This window comes from Dysidea avara, chromosome 2 (assembly GCF_963678975.1).
Source record: "Dysidea avara chromosome 2, odDysAvar1.4, whole genome shotgun sequence".
Lineage (NCBI taxonomy): Eukaryota > Metazoa > Porifera > Demospongiae > Dictyoceratida > Dysideidae > Dysidea > Dysidea avara.
In genome coordinates, this window is record NC_089273.1 from 31,050,710 (window position 1) to 31,072,061 (window position 21,352).

The 21,352-nt window shown below is 38.7% G+C and overlaps 1 protein-coding gene across 4 annotated transcripts in view; it reads left to right on the forward strand.

The window, feature by feature from the left end:
- Positions 1–14,890, forward strand: part of LOC136247059 (uncharacterized) — a 214,554-nt gene extending 199,664 nt beyond the window's left edge. For all 4 annotated transcript variants that reach the window (XM_066038662.1, XM_066038663.1, XM_066038664.1 and 1 more), the window contains 2 exons: positions 2,829–2,888; positions 14,395–14,890. In XM_066038662.1, the coding sequence (XP_065894734.1) occupies positions 2,829–2,888; positions 14,395–14,678 (344 nt within the window). In that variant the 3' untranslated portion in view covers positions 14,679–14,890. The remainder of the gene's footprint in view (positions 1–2,828; positions 2,889–14,394) is intronic.
- The last annotated feature ends 6,462 nt before the right edge of the window (positions 14,891–21,352 follow it).

Consider the following 21,352-nt stretch of genomic DNA (forward strand, 5'->3'; position numbering starts at 1 on the left):
TTGGTTGATCATCCCTTTGCCTATCTACATAGATGAAGAAAACGAGCAATTTGAAAAATCTGCTAACATACTGTATACAGTTCTTGCAGATCCAATCACAATTTGTACAGTGCTATGTGGAATAAAATTTACAGGCATTCGTTTAATCAATCATAAATCTCAAATTCAATGGGCTACAGAGTTGAGACCTTGTCATTCTATTCACCATGAACTGGGGCATTCAGCAAGGTACATATAGATTTTGGCCTAAATGCTTGTGGGTCATTCATGTGAAATCAACAAGGAATTAGGGTCACCTCTTGGATTTTGACGAAACTTAGTGTGTTTGTAGTACCTGTGGTGCTTATCATTACATGCAAAGTTTTAGCTCCATACACCCCATAGTTTCTGATTTATGACCACAAAATATTTTGAATATTTCATGAAAAATTGGTCCATCTCTAGTTACAAAATCGACCGTAACTTTTGCACTGTATGAATATTTTAAAACACAATTTTCACCAATTGAAGACTGTTGATTGACCTTTCCAATGGTTCATAAATTATGGGATATCCACTTATTTGTGGTGGGATTTAACTTTTTTTTAAACTATTTCTGAAGAGATGGTACAAGATTCACATATTTATGGATGCATGGTGATCTCATTTAAAGTCCACCTGTCTTATATGTATACTTTGCTAGAAAGGTTGATGCTTTGGTCCTATGCATTAATATCCAATTAGAGAAGTATAAATTAACTGCAGCACACAGGTGGTCTTTCAATACAGGTGGTCACTAATACAGGTTACACTGTACCTACACACCTTCACTCTGTAAGACAAACTTGGCGTGGCCTTGTTGTGAGCGGTTATTGGAGGTGTATACTCCCATACAGCAATAATAAGCTACAAAATTCCACTGCATACCACAACATAATTCATTATATCTCTTGTGGTCCCACCACTGAAATTTTATCAAACATAGACCTGACCCAATAATATTATTGTTCACAAAAATTGAAAGAAGCATTTTTGAAATATAAACGATTAAAATTTTCAATACAGTACCAGTGAAAATTGTATTTAAATATATATATATATTACACACAATACGTTCGATTTTGTAACTAGAGATGAACCAATTTTTCATGAAATATTCAAAATATTTGTGGTCATAAATCAAAAATTATTGGGTGTATCAAGCTAAAAAATTGCATAATAACCGGTACTACAAACACACTAAGTTTCATCAAAATTCGAGAGGTGACCCTAAATTCCTTGTTGAATCAACATGAAATATTATTTACGTACATGGAATGACCCATGCATGCTGTCGAGCAAGAAGGCTGTTTGAGCTTAAGAAGGTGAAGATAACATTATGTTTTACTGCAATGTAAACAAACACACTTAACTCACATTTGCTCCACAGTACAGAAATATTCTTACTTTCCATGAATAGGGAAATCCATGCATTGCTATATTAGACAAGTACACAGAAAAATTTGGAATTTTCAACTAGAGTAGGGACCATAGTACATCGATAAAAAGTACTGAAACAAATTGGAGTAGTGCACGATATTAAATCACAGTAAAACAATAAGAAGTGTTATATCCCTACTGTGCATTTCCATTATGGTATCTTGAGCACAGTAGGGATATAACACTTCTTATTGTTTTACTGTGATTCAATATCGTGCACTACTCCAACTTGTTTTAGTACTTTTTATTGATGTGCTATGGTCCCTACTCTAGTTTAAAATTCCAAATTTTTCTATGTACTTGTTTGTTAACTTTTTGTAAATAATTATTATGACTGGTGAACCCACGTATACCGCATCTGAAATGGCTACGCGCACCCCAATATTGTCTGAAAAGTATCCATTATGCTTCGTTGTTGGCTATGTTCAACCCGTTACACAGCAGCACGAATCAAGAACTGTTTGAAAAGCACCTCCGCTATCAAAATAGCCACTATGACAAGTACAGACGATTTCCATTATACGGAAGAGAAGCCATCACATGCTATCGCCAAATCGACACTTTCGCTGTCAGCAAAGATGAATGGGACACAAAGGAGGATACTGGTAAGTCCATGAAGAATACATTGTACGTACTGCGGTATACCAAAAGGCACCTGTCAGGCTGAAGTGACGTTGAACAATGAAAAAATCAAGCCCGTAACCTTAGCCGTTATCGAGTTACACTCTTCTGAAGGCATCAGTCAGTCAGTCAGTCAGTCACTAGAAAATTCCGTTAAATAAATTATTTTTTAAATTCCGTAGCAACTTGTTGAAAGCATTTTGGGTCAATCTGAAAGCTTTTTTGGGCTTAGTTTTGCCTAACCAATACTGCCTCATCGTCATCAGGAGAAATTGAGGCTGTTTTTTGGGTGATATTATTTCGTGGGCCATGCCTACTCCTTTGTGGTCCCTACTATACAGTTACTATTGTACTGTATGATTCTTAAATTCAAGTCTTCCTTCATTTCGAGAATACTCCACCCATTGCATTTATTGAATTCTATTGTAAAATTAGGCTAGCACATACACATGGGATTCTTGCAGATCCGGTTACAGTTGTTTTGCTCTTCTTGTTAACTATCACTATAAATCCAATAGCACTTACTGGAAAAGGCTGAAACTTTAATAGTCCATTGCTAGACAGCAAGTAGTCATAAAATGCAATTTGAAGAAAATGCAAAGTCGATTTTTAATTCACTCAGCTGGTCACATAGCAGTTAATAGGTGTTTAAAAGTGAAGGTTATACTATGGCTGCAATGATAAATTATTAGACAATTTTAATGATGATGGCATTGTCAGTAATTTAGCAATGCATTAATTTTGTGTAGCAACCGATAATGCATCTGCTGTGCAACTGAACTCAAGGACTTGCAAGAAAGAATTTGGAGGTACAGTGTATACTATTTTTGTATGTTGACTCTAAAATGATCTATAGACATCAAAACACGGGGTTTATAGAATTTAGTCTCCCCAAAAAGGCCTGTGTTGTGGCACCCAAGCAAAGCGACGGTGTTACTACAGGCCTGTGGGTTTCTAAATTCCATAGAACCTTGTGTTTCAATGCCTAACTAATTTAGACCACAGCTCATTGTTGCTACACCTCCATGTAATTGGTATGGTACATGCTTTGTCAATGTTATAGGCTTTTAATGTTGCTTGTCGGTTTAACCCGGTCAACAGAGCTTACCCTGTTGTGAGCGAGTCACCACCGTTAACAGATGGTGGTTGTTTTGGTAGGTGTGCAGGGTTCCATGGATTCTCCTATTAATTCTCAAATAGACCCCCTTTCAACAGTTTACATGATGTATACAGCGTGTTTTACTACAAAGGCTTGGAGGTAGGAATGCTTGGGGATTCTAACATTCTCTGAAGCCACAAGAATTTACGCATGCCACAATGTTCCTAATAGAAACCCTGCACTGTCACACCCTGAGCTAGCCTCAAGATGGAAAAAACAAGGGAAAAAATGGGGAGATTTACTAAACTCCCTGCTGGGACTGTCTGTGGTGCATGCTTCACCTCTCCACCAAGTTGTTTTCTATATGTTTGTGGTGTCATACCTTTATGTGGGTTTGGTCAATGTTAATGAAATTTGGACAGGTGATGTATCAACCATTGTGGTTTTACAAATGAAAGTTGAAGCTATACTAATTGGAACTTTTTTATGCAATGATGTAATAACCAGCATTATACATTCTTCTCTTTTACTTCATGTAGGTGCAAGCTACAAACCTGAATCTTGGTGGAAAAGTAGTACAGTGATAGCTCTAAATTTCTGTGCACCAGATTTTTGATATCATCTTTTATTTCAATGTTATTGTGAATTGAAGGATGACTTAAAAATTTACTTTTTCTCAACCAGTAGTCCAACAATGACAGTGAAACTTGGCATACATATACAATAAAACATCTACAAAAATGTATAGACCAGATTTTTCAAAATCAAATTTAGTCAAGTTACAATTTTTTAAAACATTGAGGAACCAGCCTTCCCTTTATAACTACACAAATTATTTGAGGAATGCGTGTTTATACCAAACAGGCTGAGCTATACGATCAGGTTACTTGGTGTTTCTAACTCCATTAGCCTAAAACCAGGTATCATATTCGTTAAGCTACTAGGAGAAGGCTACACCTAACAAAACACGGTATTTATATGGAGTTAAACTAGTTAAACTAGGTTAATGTTGCAGTCGAGCATGCATGAGTGTATTATGATAGTGACTAACCCAAAGCTTCACCATGACTGGAGGGAAGATTGGGCAGGTGCACACATGAGAAGGGTTGGCAAGAGAATAACATTGCGCATGCGTTACAAGAAAAAGGCATGTGGAGAGGTGTTAGAATGCATGGTGCTGCATGGTACAGTGAATCTTGTCCCACCCACACTACTCCCCTCTACCAACTATCTCATATTAGTATTTTAGAAGACAATAATCACAAAGGGATTGTTGGGTGGGGCTTAATGTAATATATTCCCCCCCACCAAAAAAAAATTGCATAATGGGGACTAGAAAACATTAAAAAAAAATAAAAAAATATATATATATATAATATTTTATATATATATATACTAGTATATTAAAAATTATAAATTTAAAAATAAAGTAGGAATCCAAACTATAAAAAGTAGTGAAACAAGAGAAGGACAATGGTAACTATTACAGCATAGCTCGGTGGGAAATCCCTACTTTGGCATGATATAGCCATTATTTTGTGTTAAATGCCAAAGTAGGAATTTCCCACTGAACTATGCTGTAATAGTTACCATTGTTCTTCTCTTGTTTCACTACTTTTTATAGTTTGGATTCCTACTTTATTTTTAAATTTATAATTTTTAATATACTAGTTTGTTTAGTTTTTTGTTAAGGCATACAACTAGCTATAAACATGTGACTGTTCTATTAGGGTGAGTGCTGCGTTAGAGTATCTCGAGGCAGCCTGCTTGCCAAAAAAGGGGCATGGTTTCAATCGATTATAGAGTATGTCGAGTCAGCCTTCCAAATTGAGGTGTATGGTCACTGAAATACAGCTAGTGCAAAAGGGTGTGTCATCGTGGTTTCAATCGATAGATCGATAAAGCGTAGAATGAAGAATGGGCGTGATCTTGTGACCTATCGTGAAGCTATCTAGTACCAGCACCTCCGTACAGTACCCTCCGTTATAGATTATATCAGTGAGGAATATATAATCTATTCCTCCGTACAGTAGCGTAGTCTAAGCATCTTAAATAATCCTATGGGGTCTATATGCTGTTTAAAGAAAGTGTTGATATGGAAAATTAACGCCTCGATATGGTTTCGTTGGATGAAGAAGACAAGCAGCCTGATTGAAGATAAAAGAAAAGACAAGGCGCAGAGGGCGCACACTCGTCGGAACCCCAAAAGGCACATCCCACTGGTGAGTTTGTTATTGTGGCATAAAATGATGGCCGTGCGCTGCTTTGTTTGGGCTCTAGGCTTGCGACTGTGGTCAGTGAGTGAGGCAGTGAGGCAGTGAGGCAGTGAGGAGAAGGTTCAGAGTTTTGGCGATTTAAAAAAAATTAATATCGGGCCACCTGTAAGCGTTTTGTTGTATTCAATGCTGTTTTATGTACTATATGGACTAGTACTATTCCGTAAAGGTGATTTTCGTCTTGTAAGATATCTCTAGGATGATTTTTAAAGGCGGAATTTTTGGCGACGCGCGAAATTTTCACCTGGATTCCTACTTAAACGGTACAGCCGTACCGTTTGATATATATATATATATAATATTATATATATATAAAATTTAAAATGTGACCTAATCTGCAAAAACTCAACACAATAGTGCATTTTTCGAATTCCTGTTCATTAACTATTTATAATCTGCTTAGCCAAGTGTACCCTCTGGCAACATTTCAGCCTCATATGCCAATAACTTTCTGAGTTACAGTCCTACAAAGTAGCAGCAACAGAAAAATCGATTTGTACAGCAAGTATAGGGATAATAGATTACAGGCGCTTACTAAAACAGTTGTAACTTATGAATGGGTTGACATACTGGGCTGACATTTTCACCATCATTTCACCATGGATAGGGAAATCATTTACTGGATACGTTTGTCCTTTTATTTCCTTTCTTCACTACATACAAAGGTGAAATTAGTGAAGAAAATTGATCATGTACGATCGCTTCAATGTGACATAAATAAATGCTCGTAATTTGCATAACCTTTGGTCTACTACAACTAAGCAAAGATTTTCCGAGTAGGCAAATAAGGTGATATCCAGGTTTTTATTGTTAGTCCCTTCCTTCACTACGAAAGAAGCATTCAAATAATTTACAGAATTTTTCAATAAAATGTAAATATTTCACCCATTGTTTTCAATGCTTTATACTGGAAATTTAGGCTTGCACTATTGTGTCAGGTTTTTGCAGATTTAGTCACAAATTACAAAATATAAAAAGTAAACTGTAGAGAGTTCTGCTAGAAACAAGTCACCCTGTACAGAGTTTAGTTACTATCAGAGTTCACAAGTCACTTTGTTACCTACATGATAATCATACAAAATATATAGTTAATGTTTTGTACTCGACTAACCTTGAACATATCTTGGGCAGAAACATTAGCTCCTTCGGCACTTGCCTCTCACTGACTAATGTTAGTGGTGGTGGTTTGGTAAATGTACCCAGTCCCGGTTGCCACACTGGGTCAAAATATTTTATTCTGTCCTAATAAATTTATTTTTGGTTTGCTTATTGGCCTACAGGGGTCTTATATTATTTCTCTATTTCCAGTGAGCCGATACTTGGGTAGAGAAGGGATTTGGTGCTCAAGAGATATTCTATGCTCCAAATGCCTTCCTTCAAGCCAGCAATAAACAGGTCCTGACTTGACACTGGTGGCAACCATCCTAGAGACCAGGTACGATCACATTCCTTCTATCAGGAATGGAGATGCTGCATAAGCAGCCAGAGCTATTTTTTTTGCTCTGCTTCAAAGATGAGGGGCAACAGTTGCTGGAGAGCAGCATGTTATATTCCTCACAACAAGGAGCTGACACTAACTAGTCTATGACTGAGCAGTGTGTCTCCACTCCTCTTGAGGGAGTTGACATGGAAACCAGGCACTCCCGTATGCTGGAGGAGTTGACATTGACCTGTGACCGTGTCAAATTCCAGGCACTCCAATGTTCTGGAGGAGTTGACATTGACCCATGACAGAGTCGAATGCCCATGTCTATTGAGGAGTTGACATTGACCCATGACAGAGTCGAATGCCCATGTCTATTGAGGAGTTGACATTGACCCATGACAGGGTCGAATGCCAGGCACTCCCACTTTTTTGAGGAGTTGGCATTGACCCATGACCAAGTCAAATGCCAGGCACTCCCATGTTTTGTTACATTGACCCGTGACCGAGTCGAATGCCAGGCACTCCCATGTTGTTGTTGTTTTGTTGTTGTTTTTTTGAGGAGTTGACAATGACCCATGACCGAGTCGAATGCTAGGCACTCCCATGATCTGGAGGAGTTGACGTTGACCCGTGACAGAGTCGAATGCCAGGAAGGAATGGGAGAGGAGGGTTGCACTTGATCGCCGCTCAAAATACAACTGACTGTTGTTACGTGTTACTGCGCATACGCTAGTGTTCTTATTGATGCCCCATTACTCCAAATATTGCCTCACGTCCTTGGTGGCAGCTGTCGACTTCAACATTAACTTTGTCTAGAGGTATTTAAACTCCATTTAATGTTTTGTACTCGACTAACCTTGAACATGTCTTAGGCAGAAACATTAGCTCCTTCGGTACTTGCCTCCCACTGACTAATGTTAGTGGTGGTGGTTTGGTAAATGTACCCAGTCCCGGTTGCCACACTGGGTCAAAATATTTTATTCTGTCCTAATAAATTTATTTTTGGTTTGCTTATTGGCCTACAGGGGTCTTATATTATTTCTCTATTTCCAGTGAGCCAATACTTGGGTAGAGAAGGGATTTGGTGCTCAAGAGGTATTCTATGCTCCAAATGCCTTCCTTCAAGCCACAGAAAGGAGGACTGCAGAGTGCAGTCAGCCTTTCACCCAAGTATCTGGTTCTTCGTAGATATCTAATGTACGTTTCTTGGCATGCAAGAGTAATTATAGTAATGCAACAGTTACATGAGGAATACTTGATCATTGAAATATGTCAGCACTTTATTACAACAAAGGTCATAGAGGATATTATACAATCCTTGCACGTGGGTGATGACCTGTTACAATAGTCTTAGACAGCCTTGCTAATTCTTTGGGAGGAGATCTGATGTATCGTTGAAAGGAATTGCTCCTCCAGCGGCCCAGCATTTGAACGTGAGCATCTGTTAGTTGAGCTAGTGAAGCAGAGATTGCTGCGCCAATGCGGAAGCTGTGAATATTATAGCAGTTATTGTCTAACTTAAGCTTATGTAGCACAGATTTGAGTCTTGCACAGAACATGCTCCTGTTCCAGCTTTTTCCCTTCTCGGTGACGAAAGAGTGGTCCTCACCGGGTACTTCTTTTTAGCAAATAAGAAAGAACTGCCTTTACTGGGCAGACCATACTATCAGTGGCGCCCATGTACACTTTGGTACCCTGCTTGTATGAGTCAGTTTTTGATTGCTTAAGAAAGAGTTGCAGTAAATGGGGCTTTGTTCTGTTGTCAACTGCAATATCACCAAGTGATAAGTGGCAGGATGAGTCATATGAATTCTCTACAGGGATAGTGAACTCACTGACTCTTAGGAAGCTGAAGAAGACAAGGCAGCACATAGCCCAGAATGTAGTGCTGTCGTAAGAGGGGGCCTCTTTTGACAATGCAGTTTTGATGCTGCGTAGAATGGGAATGGTGATTGGCAGGCGTGGTTTGGTGAAGTGCCTGCCAGCTTGACGCTTCTTAATTCCTCTTAGGATGAGCTGAAGCCGGGCAGTAACTTGGTAATTGAACTGCTTATGCAACCCCTTGCAGAGATGCATGTGTCTGACAGCTGCTGAGTAGACCTTTATAGTCCTCAGTGATGTGTTAGATGTTGCCAAGTGTGTACCAAATAGTGTCAGGATGCACTCGGTTGTAGGAATTGGCTTTTTTCCCACCAACTTGCCAAAGTTGAAATATCTTCTTTTACCTGCCGTATAGGTCTTCCTGCTTGACTTAGCCAGGCCGGTGTGTAGTAGTTTATGAGCTTTCCCAAGGATTTCATTGAGGTAGACAGTTCTTAGCGAGGATGGTGGTTTGAAGCAATCTGTAAATAATACTCTTGATAGACAGGTACAGTAGACAAGTTTGTTATATTATATTATATATATATATATATATATATGCGTACATATCAATGCACGGTGAACAGAATCAAAAGCGTGCATATATACAATGTATTAATATGGCCTATACAATATAGTAGTATGTGTTTATCAGTTCCCATTAATTAAGGGGTGCATGAAGTTTCTTAATGGAGCATTTGAAGTGGCGCTGAAAGGAGGGGGGTGTCCAGTCCAGCTTTTGTGGTAATATGAGTTTCAAGAGTGACATTGGGATAACCTCCGGGATGATGGACACATGTGCAATCAGCTTTAAGAATTCTGCCGATCTGTTTCTGGAGAGCTGATCTGCAGCTGTGTTCAGCAACCCTGGAATATGGCAGGCTACAATTGTGAAACCAAAGTAGGCTGAGAAGAACCAAAGACACCGTAAAAGATGCATGACCAATGGCTACTTAGAAGAGCCCTTGTTGATTGAGTCTACCACCCCACTGTTATCACACTTGAATTGAACCTTGCTGCCTGACAGTAGTAGGCCCCACACGGCACAGCTTAAGACGATTGGTACCTGTTCCTTTGCCATGATATCCCTCCATGCCCATTCCTTCAACCAAGCCAATTGTATCCATTGAGGTCCAAAGACCCCACCACAACCCCAGGACCCTGACACATCTGTAACAATGAAGTGATCCAGGGAGTTGTCAAGAAAGCTGGTCCCATTCCAACAGGATGCAAACAGGTGCCACCATCTGAGGTCCGACCGGAAGCTGGCTGTGAGCCTTGTACTGTGAGATAGTTTTTTGAGGCGAGCTGCTGCTTTATACATTCTAGAGACAAAGGTCCTCCCTGGTATTACCACCTTAGTGGCGTGCTGTAGAAGACCTACCAAGGACAAAATCTCTCTTTTAGTAACTTTTTGTAGGATAACCAGGCTTTGATTTGGTTACGCAGTCGACTAAGCTTGTCCTCAGGTAGGCGAACCTGCATCAGTTCATTATCTAAGGTAATCCCTAGGAATGTCAAGCGCTGGGACGGCCCCTCGATCTTTTTCAGCGCAAGTGGAATTCCTAAGCTGGAGCAGGTGTCCTTAATTTTTTGAAGGTTGTTGGCACTCAAAGGAAAGTCACGTGGTCCCAAAGTGAGAAAATCATCCAAACAATGCATGACTGGTGTCACCTGCTGTTGTTTGAGAATCCACGACAACAGGTCAGCCAAGACATTAAACAGCTTGGGAGCAGATCGTAGCCCAAAAGGTAAACAAGTGTCAATAAAGATCTGATTATTCCATTTCATTGACAATAGGTGGCGATCAGCTGGGTGCACAGGAAGTAGGCGAAAGGCACTTTTAACATCAATCTTTGCCATCAGTGTGCCATACCCTATCTGTTTGATCTGATCGATTGCCGAGTCTACGGTGATGTACTTCAGTGAGCATAATCCTTTTTGGGATCCCTCCATTGACGCTGCCATTAACTGGGTGAGACAGGTAACGATTAATCTCCATTTGTTTGGTTGGTGGTTTTTGGGGATGACTCCAAAACGGCTAAGATGTGCGTGTGGGACCAGTGACTGTTGAAATGGGCCAGCAACCCTCCCTAACACGATCTCCTCAGCCAGGTACTTCTCCACTGTGTCGGAGTGTTGGAAAGCACAGCATAAATTCCACTGTGCAGACTTCAATGGGTGCAGTTGTTGCTTGAAGCCTATGCGGAAGCCCTGTGTGACTCCAGAAAAAAGAAGTTGGTTAGTGGCTTATTTGGGTGGTCTGAAAGTGCCTCCTTCCATCTACTCACATCAAGTGGGGATGTAACTACAGTGGCTACGGGTGGTACTTTGACATCAGTTGGCTGGCTCTTCAGGTGGGCAGTCCAAGCAGAGATCCAATCAGCGTAATTGCAGCATAAGTCCTTGGTGTGCATGCCAACAATGTGCTGCTCTGACATCACTGCAGAGGAGAAATAGATTTGGATAACACTTGTGTCATAAAGCTATTATGGGTGCATTCGTACGCTGATTGAGTTAATATCTAAACATCCACGCAATATGCCCAGACTGCGACAAATATACTAGTTACCCTTGTGAAACATGCAGGTATACCCATATCACTGCCAATGACTTTTTGAATTTACACTATGCAAATGGTATACAGGATTAAGATACTAAAAAAAACAACACTTGCCAAAACCTATTGAGACAAGTCAAGACTAGTTGTTGTTCTGTCTATCCTGCTGCCTGTAAGTGCACTGGGAGGCTTTGTGATTCCTGTCTGTGACTCTAGGGTTATGGACACATCTGTAACATAAATGAGCATAGCGCGCAGCAGGAAGGACGAGAGCAACCGTTAGGGCTGTCATTCCAATCCAGGCATATAGGCTGTCTTGTTGGTAGGCAGGGGCGTAGGGAGGGGGGGTTCCAGGGAGTTCAGGAACCCCCCTGTAAAATTTAGACTTCTGCAAGCAGGATCCTAACACACCATTTAATGTGGCAGGACAAAATGAGTGAGCCATATAGTGTAATGGCACAACGCAACAATTGATAAAACTTACATTGATCTCTCAGGGAAGGATTTACAGAGGTAACATAAAACTTGTTAAAAAGATTGACATACTCTAATAGAGCAGTCAGGTATACTCTAATAGAACATGCATTTAAATATCCATGTCCATATGAAGTTTTTCAGACATTCAAACATTAAATGCAAAACTTAGCATGACCTTATACTGCTATAGCTATGGTGTGCAGTGTTTAAAGATATAGAGCTCCAGTAATTTATCACTTGTGTTATGCAAAATGAATTCATGCTATGCATATTTGTATAGTTATATTGTTTTGATTATCATTTGTATCAGTGAATTCATGGCTCCTATACCACAGTAAGATATAACCATCACTTACAGATTACTATATGTGTGTCTATGTGTTAAGCTGTCTGTTTCACTAGGTGACTCTATCTAGTATTACCTTCATCCCAGGGACACTTAATGCATCATAATTAATGTACTTTTTGCATAAAATATAGCAATTTACTGAGTTTTGATTTATTAACATATTTAAAGCCTCTCAGCGGCTGGGGGCTGTGCCCCCAGACCCCTGCTTCTAGCATAGATCCTTTACACACCTGCTTCTAGTAACTCAATGCTGGTGCTGGAACCCCCCTTCAAAAAATTCTGGCTACGCCCCTGGTAGGGGTTGGTTTTGGCATGTTGACCTTTGATGAGGGTTTGAGTTCGGCTGGTAGTAAGGGGGAGGACCTTGTGGTCGATGACCCCGGATAGCCCTTTCTGGGAAGGTTGTGTTCCAGATGGTGATATCTATGGTAGACCACTGCTTGAGATTAGAAGCAGATGCCTTTAAACGGAAATGACGGTCATAAGTTAACCATTTCCCTTCACGACAATCCAGGGATGCTCCCATTATGATTCTTTGATATCCCAGGAGGTCTGCCACACGCTTGGGCTTGTGCCGAGAAACTATGGCAATGTACATCCCAAAACACTGCACCCAATCCATAATATCCGATAGCACTGGGGGTCGCTTCCATGATCTGGTCTGTTGGTCATCTGTGTTAAGATCTGCCGTGTCCAAGTAGCTTGGCAGGAGCTCAGCCATCTCAACAAATAAACCATCCTCCACACGTTTCACTAGCCTTGCTAGTATTGGAGGTAGCCCGTTGCTGATCAATATCAGTTTCTCGGTTTGGGACAAATCTTCTGTGTCATCACTATTGATGCTGGCAATCTCATCATCAAGTTCTGTGATATGTGACAGCCGGCTGCTGTCGGGGAGGTCATCAGGTGCTGCAGGCAAGACACAGAACGAATGTGTACATTAGCTACATGGCAGTGATTCAGCCTTACAAGTAAAGGGAGGTGAGCATTAATAAGAACACCAGTGCGGGGAGGGGGGAATTATTTAAAATATATTTTTTGATTGCATGCTGCAAAAGCTAGGGCATAGTGCGCTTTATTTGAAAGTAGCACATGCAGTGACTAGTTATGCAAAGTACAGCTTATACTGCTGCTTACGAAGTCTTCGTTTTCTATATCCTCCTCGTCGGTGCTGTCTTGAGGTTCCGGGCTTGCGGGGGTTCCAGTTCTACGGCGGCGTGACATCTGCTCAGTCTGGGTGGATTGGATCATCTTGGCTGGGTTGCTTCTTTTCCGTCGGCTAGATCTCACTGGGTTCGTTTGTGTTCGTGGCGGGAGAGCTTGTACTACCGCTGAGACTATATCTGGGATATCAGGAACAATTAGATACTTATCTTAATACTGTTTTATTATAATTATTGATTTTTTGTAATTGTTTGGGACAGACCTTGTCCCCTGGGCACAATCAGCTGGTGCTGTCTGCCCAGTATAATAATAATAATAATAATCAGCAGTCGTCAAGGGACGTGTCTTCGGTTGCTTCGCCTGAGAGCCTCCCGTACCGTTGGCTTGTCGTCTCTTTCTGCCGGTCGTAGTGGTGGCAGGTGAATCCTCTTGTGTTGGCGAATTATTTGGCGGAGTCGCCATCTTCCTTCTTCCTGTGGTGCTCTTGTTCGCGCTTCCCTTCTTCTTCAGACCATTCTTCTCCTTTGGCTTTGGGGGCATGACTTGACGCTTTGCACTTGATCGCCGCTCAAAATACAACTGACTGTTGTCACGTGTTACTGCTCATGCGCTAGTGTTCTTATTGATGTCCTATTACTCCAAATATTGCCTCATGTCCTTGGTGACAGCTGTCGACTTCAACATTAACTTTGTCTAAGGTATTTAAACTCCATTTAAAAAATAATGATAATAAAATAGAAAAATATTACAATTTGAGTTGTACTTGAAAGCCACTCAGAACTGATCAATAAAGCTTTGTAGTACAGTTTTCCAGAAGCTGTTACTTGGTTGGTTCCCTGTACTGTAAGTACTGAAAGTGGTTATAAGCATGCATGCATAAGTGCTTGCCTACCCAGAGATGGTATTTTCACTATGTTGTTAGAAGTAGATAAGCATGTATGCATTCATTACAATTTTTAAGATGTGAAAATTCATAGCAGCCACAAAATATAATCGTTTACATATCATCACTGTGTTCATAGATTTCTTTTACTTATCAGTGGTGTTTTATCAACATATGTAATTATGCATATAATTATATATATATGTATTTGAATCTTGTAGATGAAATCTGCATCAGACCAACAAAAAAAATGCTTGGAAGATTTCAGACTCAGTTAACACCTAATTGGATGTACATAAGATATGAGTTTGTTGAATCAAGTGTTGTAGATACTGTCGAGTGTACATGTAAAGATGACAGTGAAAAATGTATTAAAGTGTTAAGCAGGTGGATTGAAATTGATAAAGATGCCTGCTATTGTAAACTATTAAGAGTGTTACAACAACATCAGTTTAACTCCACGGCTGAGGAACTCAAGAAATCTATCTTGAAAAGAGAGCAATAATTGTTTCTTTTTTAACTAGTAAATGTACAATTACTTAAAATTAAGTATAAGTTATTAAAATTAAGTATAAATTATTATAAATATAACTATAAGTATCAATATTAATATAACTTAGTAACACTGTAAGTATAACTGTAATTGTAAGTTAATACGCTATTCTTGTAACATGGTATTTATGTATGTATATTATTATATTAAAGTGCATGATCGGTTATACTTTTGTAAAAGTAACTACTGTTTAAGGCTACGGTATATTGGAAACTCAGCCTCATTTTAAGCCATACATTAGAAGCCATAAGGTTACCACAAAAATTTGTTTTGGTTCATCATGTGTTTACATTTATGTCCACACTGCATGTTCCAGTAGATGATCATGAATACCACAAGTAATAGCAATCATGCAGGTTATAAATACAATAGTACAGGTGACTGAGGCAAGACCAGTGGGCTGGCAGGACATAGTAAAGTGTCCCCTTTTATTTACTGGGATTTGTGCTAAAGGTTATGCAAGCATGAAACACTGCATGAATCAATGCTGGGAGTGCACGAGATCGATATACTCTAATAGAGCAGTAACCTAACTACTCTAATAGAACATTCAGTGGAATCATTATAAGTTTTCCCTGCTATATGTAATTAATTCAATACGTTTTCACTAACACTTATATCTATATGTATATAATCAACAGCTTGTGATGACCACATGTATATACTTAAGGAAATGTATATGTACATACTTAAGTGAAGCCATCAATGCATGTCAGAAATGTATGTTACTATTTGTAATTACAAGGAACATGATTGTAAGTATGCATGCATACACTATACTTAAATAGTCATCCCCACTTATTGGAAAAGCTGTTGATGTGTGTAGGCATGGCCCAATTATTGGATTGTTTGTTAGTATAACCACATCCACTTATTGATCACAACAAATAACTTACCGTTGTAATACTATAATGTCTGGCCCCCAATATAAACTCTGCTACACTTTGAAAGGACACTATTTCCAGACAAATTTAACTACGGGCTGACACTATTAGTTTACTTAAGCTAAAACAAAAACATATTTTATTAAGCACATTATAACTTTTATTGCACTATTATAAACCAAAACGAAAAGCCTGAATTTTACTAATACTTGCGATTGGTTTCCTTTATTTACTAAACTTAAACTAAATTACATTTATTTAGTATTGTTTTAATTTTTACTAAAACTAAAACCTATTTTAGTAAGCATAAATTACTTTTTGTATACAGTACTAAACCAGAACTAAGTTTTTACTTAAAGTTTACTAAAACTACAATGTTTTTTCTTACTGGTACTAAAACTACACCAAAACTAAAATGAAATCCTGTACTAAAGCAACACTATAGCTAACACCTGATGTAACTGACCAGAAGTAGTCTGGTGTCTGGATTAGTGTTGCACCGATAACCAAATTAGCCGATTATTCCTATAACCGATATTGAGCAACATAAATTAGCCGATACCAATAACTGATCTGATATACACTAACACTCATCCTCATCATTATTAAATGACTCGTATTAGTGACATAAGCATTGGTATACAACAGCTAAAATGTAGAATTAGATGTATACCACAAGCAAACGTTACTCATGTTGATAAGGTTTTAAGTACATTTGCTACTGCTATACAGTTGAGACAAATGGATGGTACTACTTAGAAAATGGTATGTTAACAATCCTTTGAAATTTCATTAAAATAGAAGTTTCTTATTCGCAAAGAGACTCCACCACAAGTCTCTTAGTACTAAGAGACTTGCAGCTAACCACGTTAGTTAATTAGTTATCCAATATCCACACAAAAATTTACTGTTAACCACTGAAATATTGTCAACAAAACAATAATAGTACAACTGACCAAACCAGCATGTTCTTCAACACCCTATTATGGTGCTGGAAGGTAAACTGGAGTGCCAGGGCAGGCATTGGTGTCTTAGTCATAGAAAATGGGCTGTGTTGCCACGACAAGACAAGCCAGTGCCAATATGCAGTAATTGCTAGCTGTATTTAAGTTTCTCCACTTTCATTGCCAATCGAGTGATTCTCCCTTGTGGTATAGACTTGCAAGTGTCTTACACCAATCGTGATACAACTTTCGTAATTACACTATAACATTCTACTGTTGCACTGTGAAAAGGGTGGGATATAATATGGTATTTCCAGTAGCTTATTGAATACAAAATTAATAAGCCTTAATATAAATCCTGTATTATACTCATCTTATACTTTAGTACAACTGCACGAAAAAATTTGGAAGTTTCAACTAAAGTAGGGACCATAGCACATCGATAAAAAGTACTGAAACAAGTTGGAGTAGTCCATGATATTAAATCACAGTAAAACAATAAGAAGTGTTACATCCCTACTGTCCATTTCCATTTGAGCACAGCAGGGATATAACACTTCTTATTGTTTTACTGTGATTTAATATCATGGACCACTCCAACTTGTTTCAGTACTTTTTATCGATGTGCTATGGTCCCTACTTTAGTTGAAAATTCCATATTTTTTCATGTACTTGTTAACTTTTTTTTGTAAATAATTTTATTATGACTGGTGAACCCACGCATACCGCATCTGAAATGGCACCGCATGCCCCAGCGATATCAATTATCGTCTGAAAAGTGAAGTATCCATTACGCTTTGGTTGTCAGCTATGTTCAACCCGTTACACAGCATTTCGAATCAAAAACTTTTCCGGAAGCACCTCTACAATCTATGCATACCAAAAGAAATGGTACTGCACCCCAATTTTATTAATTATCATCTGAAAAGTGAAGTATCCATCATGCTTCGCTGTCGGCTATGTTCAACCCGTTACACAGTAATACGAATCAAGAACTGTTTGAAGAGCACCTCTGCAATCAAAATAGCCACCGTATGAAAAATACGGACGGTTTCCATTTCGAAGGGAAGCCATCACGTGCTACCGCCAAATCCACACCTTTCCCTGTCAGCAAAGATGAATGGGACACAAAGGAAGACACTGGTAAGTCCATGAAGAATGCATTGTACGTACTGCGGTATGCCAAAAGGCACCTGTCAGGCCGAAGCGATGTCGAACAGTAAAAAAATCAAGCCTGTAGCCTTAGCCATTATCGAGTTACGCTTCTCTGAAGGTATCAGTCAGTCAGTCACTTACTCAGTCAATCAGCAGAAAATTCCGTTGAATAAAATTTTTTTTTTAAATTCTGTAGTAACTTGTTGAAAGCATTCTGGGTTGATCTGAAAGCTTGGTTTTACCTCACCAATACTGTCTCATTGTCGTCAGGGAAAATTGAGGCTGGTATTTGGGTGATGTCATTTCATGGGCTACGCCTACTCCTTTGTGGTCCCTACTATACAGTTACTATCGTACTGTATGGTAACCCATACTATACTATTGCATATATGGTTTCAGTTTATTTACCACATTACCTGAAATAGCTTATATCTAATATAATGCCCAAACTATACCATCACATATGTGGTTTCAGTATGTTTAACACATTAACTAAAGCCTTACATAAGATCATTAGTATATATACATAGTTATAGTGTCATTGCACAGATGACCTTTGGTGACTGTCACAGCTATTTTTGCATTGAAGATTCATCATCCTGATATTGCAGTGGAATGTACAATATACATATAGTAAACTAGTGCGTGTGCTGCATAGACTCTGAAGTTCAGTATGATTGCATGAATAAGCCTGTTTGCTCTTTGAATTACAAAGTACTCTATTCAAGTAGATTTGTTTGCTGACATACAAGTACACTAATACACTGCCTGTTCATGACTATTAATTTTCATCTAAAGTTTAAGGATAAAATTGCATTCTTCATAACTGGTACCAATTTCTAGTTGGGTCAAACAACTACTGTCTTACTACAAGCCTACACTCGACGGAGTGAATCAGTGCTTTCATTGTGGGTTTGACTTTTATAGGACACATGCAGTCATGTGCCAACTACTACCAAGGCATGGCAAAGCAGTTTATAGCTATATCTAATGTGTCTCATCGTCTGATTTTGAATAAAATGTGATATGTGACCGGATTTGCGAAAAGGTACCTTTTTCACACACAAAATTTGACCCATTTTTTGATTTTTAAAGCTTCATAACTTTTTGATCATGGCATATAATTGCTTAAACCTTTCTGTGGATGTAGCTACAGTATCTGGCTACATTTCGATACTTAGAGCAAGCTAATCAGTATAAGGAGTCAAGTGTTACATCATTTTGTTAGCTGGTAAGTCAAATGTGTGGAAAAGGTACCTTTTCACAAATCTGGTCACATATGATGATTATGATTATTGAAAGCTCGATTGGAAGACAACAGCTACAAGAGAATATAAAAAGGTTAGTGATGAATCAGTATAGCTAGTGAATGTCTGGACACTGACAATAGTGAAGTATCTGCAGGTCAGCAGTGAGGCTGAGGTTAATATCAAACCAGGAAATATTTCAAGAAGATTGAGATCTCTAATAGAACAGTCAAATGCTCTAATAGAACAGTCATCACATGCAATAGAGAGAATGAGAACCATTATCCCAGGAGGCTAATATATAATATGTTCTTGGCACGGTGGTGCAATTGCAAGTTGATAATATTATACTGAGCAGTTGCTGTCCTTTGAATACCAATTCAGAAGATCTATCGTAATATTATTATTATTTTATCAATTTGCAGACAGTACAAACTACAAAGATATTAGACAATAAAATGTCTATAGCTTCTAAGGGACTGTAGATTTGCCCCCAGATCCGTTGCTCTAAAATGCCTACAAACTTTGAAGCACATCCCAATTTCATGCTAATTATTTTTTGTATGTTGAAGTTGAAATGACACTTTTCATTCACGTTCTATGATATGAAGAACTTCTCTTATTTAGAAAAAACACACAAATTTAAAAGCATAAAAACAAGCATAATAGGCAGGAAATTGGGGAAATGCCAAAAAGCATAACAGGCAAATTTTGGAGCATAATAGACTCAAGCCTAACTCTAATTAAGTAGATTTGTTTGTTGACATACAAGTACACTAATACACTGTCTGTTCATGACTATTTCATCTAAAGTTTAATGATAAAATTGTATTCTTTATAACTGGTACCAATTTCTAGTTTGGTCAAACAACTACATTGCCACTAGCTAGTATACACAGTAGTTTAGACGTTAGTCACTAAAATTGCTTAACTTTTCTTCCAGATTCCTCAACATAATTATTCAGTTTCCTATACTATCCTATCACTATATGTTTATGCTTCTAATGACCATCATATCATACAGTGTAGTAATCATACTTTAGGTCATCAGCATAACACTTTATTTGATCACTCAAAATAAATGTTAGCTGGAAGTCTTAAATTGTTAAATAAAACCCTGAACTACTAATTATTATATACAAAGGCAGGCAGTTTACGGATCACTTTTGTAACCTAATAAAGACTAGCCTGTACAGCCAAAGGAGCACATCAAATTTGCTACTGTCTCACAAATTTGTGACTGAGTTTTGAAAAATCAGCCATATGCATGGTTCCAAGGGTGGATCCAGGAGCTGGCTAGGGGAGGTACAAACAGGCTAAGTTGGTAGGTGGTTGGGGAGAGCCAGATTGCTAGTCACTGCATTTTGAAGCAGCAAATAATTAATATGCTGTACAACAAAGTTCGCACTACTATCCTACTACACCATTGGTCAGCTTATCAGAACATCAAGAAAATTGTCTAGCATGAGTGCAGGCAGGCACATAACCAGTATATATCTGATCTCCTTAATCCACATTCAATCAGAGGGTACAGGCGACAATGGACTTGCATTAAAAACAAATGCAAGTGGTATCAGCTCATTGGAAGTTAATGACACAGTATACAGCAAAGATACAGATAAGGACTCAATACTAAATAACCATTTCTCCTCTGTATTCACAAGGGGACACTCAGACGGACCATATTTCCCACTATGAGTAATCCTCCACCTTCCCAGCAAAGATACAGATAAGGACTCAATACCAAATAATCATTTCTCTTCTGTATTCACAAGAGAACACTCAGACGGACCAGATTTCCCTCTATGAGTAATCCTCCACCTTCCCAATCTAACGATATTCAAGTACGAGTTGAGGATGTTGCAAGCTTGCTTAGTGATCTGCAGCCTCATAAGGCCTGTGGCCCTGACAGGATACCGCCTTCCTTACTAAAGGAAACAGCCAATAATGTAGCACCTGCCTTATCACTAATTTATAGAGCATCACTTACACAAGGTCAACTCCCTAATGACTGGAAAAAATCCTATGTTGTTCCCAGTACTGGTTGTTCTAATATTTAAGAAAGGTAGTCGTACATCTCCAGCTAATTATCGACCAATCTCACTAACTTGTATCCCTTGTAAAATTTTTGAACACAATATCTACACCAATATCTATTATCACCTTAGCGAGAATAACATTTTGTGCAAACAGCAAAATGGCTTCAGGAAAAACCATTCGTGTGAAAGCTAACTCATAACTACTGTCAATGACTTTGCTACTTATCTCAATGTAGGAGAACAAATTAATGTCATTTCTTTGGATTTGAGTAAGGCCTTTGACAAAGTGCCACACCAGAAGCTACTTCACAAACTTTCCTTTTATGGCATTAACACAACTACTCTAACCTGGATAAA